We start from the raw sequence: 13,176 nt of genomic DNA on the forward strand, positions 1-13,176 counted from the left end.
ACGCTGTTAGACAGTCGTAGCTTTCATCTGCTCCGTGCACGTCATGGTGCTGTACTCCATTTGCGCTCTACAGGAGCAGTCTCAGAACCTTTTGATCGCCTGTCGCGTGGTGTGTCGGGAAAGTTAAAGAAGCAGAAATCAATAGTTTCATGTCAGCAATAGATAAAATACATATAACATTAAAAGGTATTTATTATAAGGTGTGATGTATTGCACTCCTCATGAATGTAACACTCTGTATTGTCATTTCGGGTATTGTATGCATCATATGGGATTCTTGTGTGACTCCACTTCCTGCAGCTTCATGGGTGTTTGGACCGCTGAAAGTGGACCTTTTAATATGCGTTTTCTTTAATTAGATCTTGCACGTCTGTCATGACACCAGTTTCTATTTACATGGACTCATGGTGCGTTCATAAGCAACAGGGAAGTAGGAAAGTTCTGTCCTCCGAGTGGGAGGAATCCCCTGAACGCCTGTTGAACTGAGAAGTTCCAGCCAGGAAAGCCGGATGTTTTTGAGAGCCCAGAGAAGAAGAAGGTGTGACGTCACTCGACGTGGCAACGTTTGTGTGAAAGGTAGAGATATCCTTTGGCAAGCTCAAAAACAAGTCACTTCATGGTTAATTCAGGTGGTACTAAGTAGAGCAGGGTGTCGTGCCGTTAAACAAGACTAATAACTAGACTGACGGACAACGACGGTCACAGCCCTCCCGCACGGACGCTACTTTGCTGCCGTTAGTTCGCTGTTTAAACGATATCTGCTAAAAACGACACGTAGAAATGAAGTGTAGAAGTAATAATGACTCCATTTGGTCCCTGTCATGGAGGTTGTTTGTCACTTTTCTGTATTCACACAGCAGATAGAGCAGATATCCATGAGGCCGCCGTGTTGCCTCTTTGTTGTTGTTATGGGAACGCTCTCAACTGGGATTACCGAAGTTACCAAGTCTGAGCTTTCCCACTTCCCAGCTCCCTGAACGCACCATCATTAGTGTTTAGACTTCCACAAAAACAGTTGAATGGTGACTTCCACTGGAAGCAAAGACTTTCATCCTGAAACTACTGCCTGCTTCACTCCTGCTGCAACTGCTCGTCAGTCCATCCTGCTGCTGCCGACATTAACGTTCTTCAAGGAGGTGTCGTAGATGACTGGCTTCACTCCGCCGTCCTCCTCACTGACCAAGAACAAACAACAACAGCCGATCACATTTCAGTCACTACTTTTTCGCCACCACAGTGGGGTCGGCGCTTTGAACACGGATGTCAGTCACTGAGCATAGATTCACTGTTGGTCAGACAAATGCAGAGTCACCGAGTGCAGTTACATGAATCCTTTGTAAATATTCCCCGCGTCTCCGTGGAGTCGTCACTGGTTCCACAGGCACTAACGAATCAGCAGACGTAGTTCTGGACTTTGAATATTTAATAACAGCTGAGTCAGACCTGAGGTTGGATCCCTCCACGTCCTCGATGGTGTCAGGCAGAGGCTTGTCGACTGTCTCGGGCAGCAGTAGTGTGAGGGCGGAGCCTAGCAGGGGACAGAGACCGCACAGAACCATGGGAGCCTGTGGACTGATGGCCCTCAGCAGATACATCATGGGAGCCAGGACTCCCCCGAACCGAGCACACATGGAGCCCATCCCGATCCCATTTTGTCTGAAAATGAAGAGAGATGAGTAGAAAAAGGCCGCAGTGACCCGGGACCTGTGTGTGGAAGTGTTATCTGGATAATGACATCTAATCCTTCTCATTTACTGTGCTGCTTAAAGAATTTCAACACAAATAAAACATCTCATTTGATATGCTACAAAATATCATGAATAAATAAACAAATAGATAGATAATACATTTTGATGAGCAGAGGTACGTTTTTAAAAAGGTTTAATCAATGCCAGAAGGAGTCCTTGGATGGCTGGATGCAGTCAGAAGCTCTGCACCGTGTTCTGGGTCTGACGCGGCCACCGGAGCGGATCGCTGCCGTTCGGGACGCTGCTCGTGACTCCACCGTCAGGCCATCCAACCAGCTCCACCAGTTTACCAGCTGGGTTCTGCTGGTCAGTCCAAACAGCCACCTGGCCAATCAGCTGGACCAGCAGACACCAGCTCGGCCCAGCTGGGTGACCGGCAATACCAAGCTGGCCAATTCCGCTGACAGACCAGCAACACCAGCTCGACCAGTCCGGTGACCCAACCAGACCAGCAACACCAGCTAAAACCAGAAACCATCTCAGGCTGGTTTTAGCTGCACAAACCAGGCAAAAAAAAAAGAAACAATTCAACCAAGTAGACGACTTTCCCATATTTTGTGCTATATTGCAGCGCAGTGCATTTCCTGATTGCTCCTGTCCACATTACAGTGTCCTTGGGCAAGATGCTGAACCCCACGTTACAGCTTGCATGGCGGGGTTGGTGTGAGTGTGTGGGTCAGTAGTGGACAAAAATTGTAAAGTGCTTGTAGATCTCTAAGGTGAAAAGGCACGATGAAAGTGCACACAGTTTACCATTTGTTTTGTCAACAAAAACTACAACAAAATATATGAATTGCTTAATTTTTCACAGAAAAAACAACTAAAACATAAAGTAGTATTTTAATACGAGACTTTTTGTCAATAAAAAGTGACTGAACAAAAATGTTCAAGACAGACAAATGGACAAACGAACTGATCACTGTTTTAATGCCAAGTATTCTTCAGTGACCCGCAGCAACTGTGGAATCACATCCTGAGAAGTAAGAGTTTCTTCAGCAAAGACAAATATCTTCTGTTCAGATGTAGATTTAGCTGCTAAACCTGTTGTATTGATGTGGATATGAAGAAGTTCACATTCAGTAAAGATCATGTGTCTGTTAGTAAGTTTGTCCGATGTTACAGTTCTTGGAAAAAAAATATTTGTGAACTTAACTCATGAAAATGTCAGTAAGAATATGTCATGAAACACCAAGAGAACAGCTCAGAAAGCTACGAGCATGCAGGCAGCACCCAGACATTTATTAAAAGGTAATCAACCCTGTGATATAAATATACTGTAACGTTACATGTCACATGTTACAGTCAACCTGAGTCATCAAGACATACACTAAAGAAACATCAGTTACTAATGATTCAGCATCTCTTCTCAAGCGGGTACATGTCTTTTTTTGTGTAATGACAAAATCAAGCCAGAAACAGGTTGCCAACGTGTTATCTGGCTGACTGCCCAATCAAATGGCTTTTTTGGCATCATATTTCATTTACAACACAATCACAGCTGACCGGTTTTCAAAATGAACTCCAAACACAGTCATAATACCATGAAAATCCAATATCCTGCTACAAAGTCAATCATCACCAGCAAGAACAGGTTTGGTTTTTATCAAAGCTGGCACAGGAAGGTTTTGTTTGGTAATCTGTTTGGGAGAGGAGCACTCACCTGATAACGGTGGGGAACACTTCAGCTGAGTAGACGTAAATAATGGAGAGGGAAGCTGTGATGCCGAACTTTCCAATCATGGCCAGGACTGTTTTGATGATGTACAAATCTATAAGAAAGATCACAGAAAGGTGAAGTAACAGGTTTTGAGAAAACCTGAAAGCATTGAACATGAAAACCAGCCATGGATATTTTACATTACAGACATAGAGCAAAGATCTGCCACCGTTTTACAGCAGCAGTTACAGTTCATTTCACATTTTGTACAAAAAAGTGTAAAATGTAAATAAAAACAGAATGTGATGCTTTGCAAATCCCATAAACACATATCTAATTAAAAATAGACCAAAGACAACATAGCAAATATTGAAACGGAGAAATGTTATTGTTTTATAAAAAAAATGTATGCCTATTTTAAATTTAATGGCAGCAACATGTCTCCAAAAAGTTGGTCCAGGATAATGTTGACCACTGTGCTGCATCACCTCTTCTAACAGCACTGGAAACATCTAGGTTTAAGAAGGAACCTGTTTCTGGAGTTTTGAAAGTGAAATGTAGTCCCATTCTTGCCTGGTAGAGGATTTGAGCTGCTCAACAGTTCAGGGTCTCCTTTGTTGTATTGTTCATGTCCTGATGCTCCAGATGTTTTCAATGATTGACAGGTCTGGACTGCAGGAGGCCAGTTTATCAGCGGACTCTTCTACTACGGAGCCATGCTGTTGGAATACGTGCAGAATGTGGTTGGACGTTGTTCTGCTGAAATAAACAAGACCTTCCCTGAAAGAGACGTTGTCTGGATGGCAGCATATGTTGCTCCAAAACCTGAATATATCATTCAGCATTAATGCTTCCTTCCAGATGTTCAAGCTACCCATGCCATGTGCACTCCCTGTACCATCACAGATGCTGGCTTTAGGACTGAGCTGATAACAAGCTGATCCTCTTTAACCTGGAGGATGCAGCGTCCATGATTTCCAAACAGAATCTCAGATTGTGATCCATCAGACCTCAGGACAGTTTTCCACTTCACCTCAGTCCATCTTCAATGATCTCAGTCCAGAGAAGGCGGCGGTGTTTCTGGATCATGTTTATATTTGGTTTCTTCTTTGGAGAGTTTTAACAGCATTTGTGGATGCAGCGATGAACTGTGTTCACAGACGATGGTTTTCACAAGTGTTCCTGAGCCCATGCAGTGATTTCCACTCCAGAATAGTGTGTTTTTAATGCAGTGCTGCCTGAGGGCCCGAAGATCACCACCATCCAATATTGGTTTCCAGCCTTGTCCCTTGTGTTCAGAGATTTCTCCAGATTCTCTGAATCTTTTAATGATATTATGACCCATAGACGATGAAACCCACCAATTCTTAGATCTTATTCTGTTTCTATTTACATTTTACACATTTTTGGAAGCAGGGTTGTGTATGAGGATGTCTGCAGCCTGCAGTTGAGTTGTACATGTGTGTCCATACCGCTGGGGATGAAGATGGTCAACAGGCAGGCAGTTCCACCCACCGCTAGGAAAGCTAGCTGGGAGATCTTTCGGGAGTGGTTAAGGGTGAACAGGGTAATGGTGCGCGCAGGCATCTCTACCAGACCAAAGATCAACTGCGTCAGATAGATGTTCATTCCGAAGTCAGAAATGTTGAGGGACAGACCGTAGTACACGAGGACATTGACGAACCTGAAACGTACGCCGAAGAAAGACAGAGAAGATTGCATCATCATTGAGGAATGCTTAATTCCTTGTGCAACTTGGCTGTTATGACTGGCTGACTCTCACGTTCTACATAAAAACACTTGTTTTGATGGAGTATATTTTTGTTTGTGAAAAACTGAGACAATCTTGGTGCAAATGACACAAAAATGAAAACAAATGCATTGCTGTTTGCTGTGTCATTCTTGATGCAACCACAGGAGGACGCCAGACGAAGGAATTTTCAAATGCTAAACACTGAGCCTTTACCAACCTTATACTATGATAAATGAACAGATCTTTCCTGTTTAATATTCAGTAACTATAAGTAACTATAACTATATTAAACAGCTGTATTTTTTTTTTTTTTTTGGTCTGTTCTTCTTTTTCTCTGGTTTTGAAAAACTCTTGATGTAAAAACTTTTCTTTTTAATAAGCCCATTTTCAAAGTTGTACTCACAAGCTAATTCACTGTAAACTGTTTGCTGTGCAGTAAACATACAAAGTCATCACAAATCCATAAAACATCCATAAAAAAAAGAGCATATTGTGTCTTCATTAACTAACACTATATTGTTATGACTATACTGCTGCAATGAAACCACTTTTACAGACCCCAGAGCAGCCAAAGGTTGTATCACTAAACTAAAGTTTGTGGTACGTAGGGAAGCTTCAGGCTGCACAAGGACAAGAACACTTTGATAACAACCTCTGAATATCAATGAATAATATAGAATCCCCAACACGGCTGACTCCTCTTCAGTGTCTATAAAAATCAAACAGCCCTCTTTGACTGTTTTACTATTTTATAACATCACGTCATTGTAGTTTCAAATCCTGAGCAGAAAGTATCAAAGTTCTTCAGTCAGCATTACATCAGCTTTTTGGTTTAAACACAATCATCATCTTCATCTTCATCATCATCATCATCATCATCATCATCATCATCATCATCATCATCATCATCATCATCATCATCATCACTGCCGTATCTCAGGCAGCCTGATATACTTAAATCCAGTGTCGGAAGAAGCATTGACTGGTAGCGGTGCCCCACAGCACACACATTTACTTGTGGCTGTGACTTCTGTTTTTAGTGTTTTACAATGACAAACCCAAACAGCAGAACTTCTCTGGCTCCTCTATAAAACTGAACAATTCAAGTCCAACATTCCTGACAGTCTGTGCCCTCCCGTTTCCATTTCACTCTTTGTGGCCAAGCGTTTTAAAAAAACTCAACATGTTTACGATAATCCATTGAAAATGGCCATAAACCAGACAGGAGGTTTTTAATACACCTTCACAAAAACAGAGAGAAAAAGAAATGAGAGAAATCCTCTGAGCGCCACTATGATAAATGTAACACTCTGAGGGGTGATTTTACATAATGAGCACTCACGTATGTTTTTCTGCTAATACTTATAATGGGGTGTTTCTCCAGTGTTTCTCCAGTCAATTCTTCTTCCAACACTGGATGTTACCATGGAGATGTGTTCTGTGCAGCGGTTCCGGACCAGGACAACCGCCAGGCCTGATTAATCAGTTATTAATAACCCTAACCCACGCAGTCAGCAGTCACTCCAATCAGAAACCAATCTCGTAAAGATTTATCGTGACTTAATGTTAGGCTATTTGAGCCTCCATCAAAATAAGTTCATATTTATAAAGACTGCTGTTCATATTGTTGTTTGAGGTTTGATGAATATTTTGTTGCAATTGTTGAGATGATTAAAAACGACAGATGAAGTCAGAAAGTTCTTTAAATAACTTTACTGATGAAGACAATAAATAAAGTACATGGAAACGTGTGTTGTAAAGAGAAGTTCAAAATAAAAGACATAAAAATGATAGAAAAGGAGTTCTGCTAATACTCACCAGAGATAAAAGACAATCAGAGACTGCTTCCTCATTTTGGGGGTTCGAACGAGGTCAAAGAACGAGTGATTTTTCTTCAACACAGTTTTCTCTTCAGTTTTATAGACCTGGTGGAACATGAGTGGGACAGTTAACAGTCAAGTTCTCCAAAAACAGTTACGCAAAGTAATAATGGCTGCTTCCGAGTGAGTATTTCATATTTATTTATCATCAGATATATTTGTTGTTTCCAACGTGTTTACAAGATATGCTCCAAGAAGTTAGCATGCTCAGCTAACGAGCTGACTGCGGCTGATTGTAACGCCCTGTCTCCCATCAGGCTCGGCACGAGGAGCAGAGCCGCTCCAGAGCTGTCTGTGCACTCAGCACCGATGTCAGCAGCATTCCTGCAACATTTTTAGGCCCATAAAACCCCCCAAAAACAATAAGAACAGTCTTTTGGGTTGATGTGGAAGTTATTTGGTGGAAGAGTGCTTGGTTCTGATGTTGATTGTGATGTTGGTTCTGTTGTTGTTCTGAACCTCCAGTTTGCAGCACGTGTTGTGTGAAACAATGTTCAGTTGAATCCAACTAGATTAAACCTGATAAACCTGATAGTTTATATAAATAGTGTTTTATGTAAATAATGAAAGTCTGATTTCTTGGATTGTAATAACAGCCCAGAACAGAAAGTACATGCAAACAACACGACGCTCTGTTGTGTGTAAGCTTGTTTTTTTTTACATCATAACCTGTGTTTGAAACTGAAATAAAAACTACATTTCCAATAATGTACAAAATGTCTTCTGGATAAATATCTTACCAAAAAAACACGAGATCCTTGAACTGTATGTTTCAGTGTTAAATTCAGGGATATCTGTGAGCTGCCAGCACAGTAATTCAAGTTATTTCAGTACTGAGAGACAGACGACTGAAGATCAGTTCCTGTAAAGAATCTGATACCTCGAAGGCCACAGAGCTCATCCTTCACTAACAACATTAGTTTATTTGTTTAAAGATGAGAAGAAAGGTCTGGTTTCCTACTTTGAGCTGTAGGCTACAGACAAAGTTAATAAAGTTTGTTGTCTTTCAAAAAAACATTGATGTGGTGTTGTTGTATATGATCAGGAGTCTGCACAGGATGTTTTATTGTGAAAATACACCAGATTCTTTATGGCGTTCCTCTGAACATCCTCAAATATAGACTGGAAGCATATTTCTATCTTCTGGGATGCTGATAAAAACGCAGCACAGCACATCTGGTGGAATCACAAGGCTTATGTGGAAAGGCAGTGATCAGCTGTGGTGGTCGTGTCGGAGCTGGAGGGCAACACAACCAGTTCCAGTACAACGCAGCCAGATGTCCGACGCGTGTCTATAAACGCAGACTTGTGGTGAAATCTGGAAAGTTCTGTTTCGGAGGGTGAACGTCCTGAACTGGAGGACCAGGCTGCTTCTGAAGACAGTTCTCTGGTATTCAGATGAAGCGTTGCTGTGCTTTGTCTCTGGTGCATCACATTTGGTCGTGCAGTCACTGACTCGTTGTTATACTTTTTAAATTCTCTCTCTGGCCCGGTGATGGGGACAGGGGCATTTACTCTATTTTAAATTCCTCCCCAGCGTCTCTCATGCAGTCTGAGGTGGTTCATTTGTGGATGTTGTTTTCAAGTGGACATTTCAAAAAAGAACCGAGCGCTTCAGGTTCAAAAATAGACGTTTTTGAAATCTTTACTTCAATGACAGCTGTGAACTTTTGACTGACCAAGGATATGATCAAAATTTTAGCTATTAAACAGCTACTGAATGGATCTTTTGTTGAGATGTTTTTGTCAATAAAAAAACAAAAACTTCAAGTTGTAATTTCTTCCTAATTCTTGGTATCACTCATGGACACGTGAGCAGCATGTTAATGCTGCCATTGGGGAGCTATTTTTAACACATGACACTGTTGAAGCATCTAATCTATGTATATTAATGCATATATAAAAACTGATCATATATTTTAGGCATTAAATATTGATCTGAAAAGTAGTAACTATAGCTGTCAGAAATATTTGGTGGAGTAGAAAGTAAGAAATATTTCTTTCAAATAAAGTGCAGTGGAAGTATAAAGTAGTATCACATGGTAAAACTGAAGTGAAGTACAAGTACCTCACTTGAATTCTACGACTACAGTACTTCAGTAAATGTACTGAGTTACTTCACAGTTACTTTCACTTTCATTTTGTGGTAACAGCAATATGTTTGCAGAATGTTTTGTTTTATGAGTCCAGGTTTTGGTCTGACGCCTCCCTGCTGGTATTGTGTGAATGAAAAGAATCTAAACCTCGTCGATCATTTGCAGGTTTGTGTGACAGTGAGGCCGAACATGCAGCGACAGATGGGATAGTTTTCAACAGAAGCCTCCGTTTACCATGTGTGCCGCCACCAAGAGAACATTTCAGGACATTTTATGGAGTTCTCGTTTACAAGCCCGTCAAGAACATTAACATGTCAAACAGTTAAAAGGGGGTTTTCAAAAAATTCTAAGATCTGATATGAATTCATAATTAATTAAAAATTAGCTATAGCGGATCAAATCTACAAGCCACATTTCATTTCAGACGGCTGACTTGCAGGCTCAAAATATAAATCAGCCTTTATCCACCCAGCTGTTCAAAAATTAGTTTGAGTCTCTGGTGATAAAGCTGCCTCCATTACTGTTAACTGGATTACTGTGCAGAGGCGGAACACTTGCAACAAAGGTGACGACAACCAACAGGGAATTAATAGCACTGGTTTTGAGTATAATGAGTGTTTGTTGTTATTGTTGACATTTTAAAGATTTTACTCATTAAATAAATCAACATATCTGTAAGCTGATAAACAATGAAAGAAACACACCTGACACATGGGCAGGTCTTCAGTGAGCGGCTTCTCGTTCATCCGTGCTGCCTTCCGGATCAGTTCCCATGCTTCTTCTTTCCTGTCATTGGCCATCAACCAGCGAGCGGACTTTGGCAAAACCCTAAAAATGTCGGGACCATTTAATAATCAATAATAATAATAATAATGTGAAAATCTTACAGACACATGCACTCCCTCCAATGTGATTCATGGAGACACTTTGTTTGACAAACTGAGGTGTTCCATCATTAGGGCAGGAAATCATTTTATACCAAAACTGATAGCTCAACATTTGATACATGTTCCTGAATAATATTTTTTTCCATATTGATTTTATGAAATCCATTAAACACATTGCACATTATGGTACAAAACTTTAGTTTACATGCGATTTAGAAAGGTAGTTCAGGTTGTTTTATGCAGATATAAATAACAGGTGTCCCCAAAACGCCTCGCATGCAAGTTATCACTAGACACTATAATTTACCAACGTTCCCTTAATGTCTCTCGCGGAAGCTATAATTTAAATGTCCTCTTTAGGCTTCAAATTCTCTGAGTAGATGTAAAGTTACCGCAGCAACTCAAACAGGTATGCAGAAATAATTTGTCCTCGTGGAAGATTTACTTACATTACCTCCAACCCAGTTTCCAAAATTGGGATGCTGTGCAAAATGTGAATCAGAACAGAATGTGATGATTTGCAAATCATGTAAAACCAAATATTTAACAAAAATAGACCAAAGACAAAATATCAAATGTTGACATTTTATTGTTTTTTGAAAAACAGGTTTATTTTGAATTGGTGTTTCTGGATCATGTTTCTATCTATCTGGTTTTAACCTGCATTTGTGGACAAAGCGATGAACTGTGTTCACAGATGATGGTTTTCACAAGTGTTCCTGAGCCCATGCAGTGATTTCCACTCCAGAATTGTTTCTGTTTTTAATGCAGTGCTGCCTGAGGGACCGAAGAGCTAGTCCATGCCATCCAATATCGGCTTCTTCCTTGAATAAAGAGATTTCTCCGGATTCTGTGAATATTTTAATGATATTATGGGCAAGGCGATGAAATCTCCAAATTCTTTGCAATTTTACATTGACGAACATTATTCTTAATTTTTGCACCATTTTCCCAAACAGTCTTTCACAGAGTGTTGAACCTCTCCCCATCGTCACTGCTGAGAGACTCTGCCTCTCTGCGATGCTCTCTGTATCCCAATCATGTTACTGACCTGTTAACCAGATTAGTTAACCTAATTAGTTGTGGGACGTTCATGCAGGTGTTTTTTTTTTAATTTTTTTTTTAGCAATTCACAAGTTTTCCAGTCTTTTGTTGCCCCTGTCCCAACTGTGTTGCTGCCATCAAATTCAAAATGAGCATATATTTTCAGCTTTGATGCAGCTTTAAGTTTCAGTTTTTGATATATTGTCTTTGTTCTATTTTCAATTAAATAAGGGTTTGCATGATTTGCAAATCATTACCTTTTCTTTTTATTTACGTTTTACTCAGCGTCCCAAATTTTTTTGGAAACAGGGTCTTATGTTGAAACAAAGGGATTTTATCTAAGTGGACGTCCCGCTGAAATAGAGGGAGCATTTGTTAAACGCTGTGTCTCACTGATGCTGAGGAGATTTACTGCTGTGTTAACAGACAAAAAGTAGAGTTTTAAAAGGAAAACGTGTTAGCGTGGATGCAGCCAAGGTCTCGAAATCTGCTACCGAATGGCATTTTGTGGTACTCGACAGTGTAATAAACGTATGAAAGTTTAAAATGCAGCCCTAAACATCAGCTGATACTGGAACACCTAAATGGCCTGCAGCCAGTATTCATGTTACTAGTTCTATTTTGCTGTTAAAAATGAGTGTGATAAACGCAAGAGACAAACACTGATCTCAAGAGAGGTCAGCAAGTTTCACTGCAGTGCGACACTAAAAGTTTGAGAGGAATTTGGCATCAATTGTGCTTGACACTGGGCATTTGCTAGACTTTGTTTTTTACACAGAGGAGATGCATCTCCTTAATCACAGAATTGAACAAGTAAAATTGATATCAGTCTGTTGATGATTTGTTTAACAGTAGTGTCAGAGCCGGTTTTTTTTTTTGGAAAGAAATTAACTCTGTCTGTTTTTCTGGTCAGACTGCCGCTCGCTCACCAGATGTAGCAGATGAAGAGGAACCCAGGTGCTGATATAGCCAGCTGCAGCTTACGCCAGTCTCTAATGAGGTACGCAACTCCAGCCAGAAGAATGTAGCCAAAGCCAAAGAAGTAGTCGGTGATAATACCCGCCAGCATCCGCTGTTTGGATCCCGTCCATTCTGTGCCTGCGTGTCAGGGACATACGAATACACAGCAGAAGGTACACACAATGACAAACACATGAGTGGGTGGATTAAGGTGTCAAATCAACATATAATGCTGTTTTTAACCTGACATTTCATAATACTGCAAACAGTAGCATCTGTGTGATAACCAGCTCTGCTTGGTTGAAACAATTGTAGTCTCCAAGCTCAAGATTTTTCAAACTTGCTATAACTTGTGTGGAGCCACAGAGGTCAATGAATAAACATTTTAGTGCTTCTCTTGACAAAAATGACTAATATGTAAAACTGGTTTAGTGTCTCTTTAAGACCAGTTTATTTTAAGTTGACAGGGAACTGGGAATATTATCACACTTCTAAAATCTTAGAAATAGGTTTCCTTTCCAACCTCTAGTTGTGTCTACTAGTGCAGATAGTTGTTGTTTATTATGTGACGTTTTTGTAATATAAGAATCAATTCAACTCTAATGTATGATCATATCATATTAAATCAATCTGCCAAGATTTTATTCATAACTTTAGTAAACTTTCCCTTTAAATCAAAATAAATGATGGAATTTGACATAATTTCTTTAATTGCAAAAATGACACTAATAATGAAGATTATTAAATAAAATCCTTACAATGTTAATAAGACCTTGCAAAGAAGACAAATTGTTTGTCAGTTATCTGCCAGTTTTCTTTCTCTATTTATGTCATCATGGATTTTATGTTTCATTGCAGAGCTGAGCTCCAGGAGGCCACTGACCGAGGACAAAGGCGTTCATGATAACACCAGAGATGGATGTTCCAACCAGAAAGCGAAGGGCTGTGTAGACGTAGAAATTAGGAGCGAAAGCAGCAGCGACCCCAAAGACAGCCTGTATAGCGAGGTTGATGAGGATGATGATCCTGCGACCGTATCTGGAACAAGATAAAAGTTTCAGGACCTGATTATTGCATGCAAACTACAAGGTTGTTAAATGAGGTCTCCTGTTGCGTGTTAACGATGCGCAGCACCGTGATGTGCTCGGAGC

The 13,176-nt window shown here is 40.4% G+C and overlaps 1 protein-coding gene across 2 annotated transcripts in view; it reads right to left on the reverse strand.

The window, feature by feature from the left end:
• The window catches only part of LOC138625091 (organic cation transporter protein), a 15,653-nt gene continuing 2,477 nt past the window's right edge, over positions 1-13,176 (reverse strand). The window contains exons 3-10 of one of the 2 annotated variants that reach the window (XM_069705780.1): positions 12,909-13,063; positions 11,995-12,163; positions 9,839-9,962; positions 6,977-7,083; positions 4,878-5,089; positions 3,409-3,517; positions 1,444-1,656; positions 1-1,175 (exon numbers count right to left, since the gene is read on the reverse strand). In XM_069705780.1, the coding sequence (XP_069561881.1) occupies positions 1,094-1,175; positions 1,444-1,656; positions 3,409-3,517; positions 4,878-5,089; positions 6,977-7,083; positions 9,839-9,962; positions 11,995-12,163; positions 12,909-13,063 (1,171 nt within the window). In that variant the 3' untranslated portion in view covers positions 1-1,093. Of the gene's footprint in view, positions 1,657-3,408; positions 3,518-4,877; positions 5,090-6,976; positions 7,084-9,838; positions 9,963-11,994; positions 12,164-12,908; positions 13,064-13,176 lie in introns of both variants that reach the window. The other variant, XM_069705779.1, reaches the window with a different exon arrangement.

Source organism: Brachyistius frenatus, unplaced genomic scaffold (genome assembly GCF_029030835.1).
Source record: "Brachyistius frenatus isolate BFR_SWC_R1_liver_20210118 unplaced genomic scaffold, ASM2903083v1 Contig_59, whole genome shotgun sequence".
Lineage (NCBI taxonomy): Eukaryota > Metazoa > Chordata > Actinopteri > Embiotocidae > Brachyistius > Brachyistius frenatus.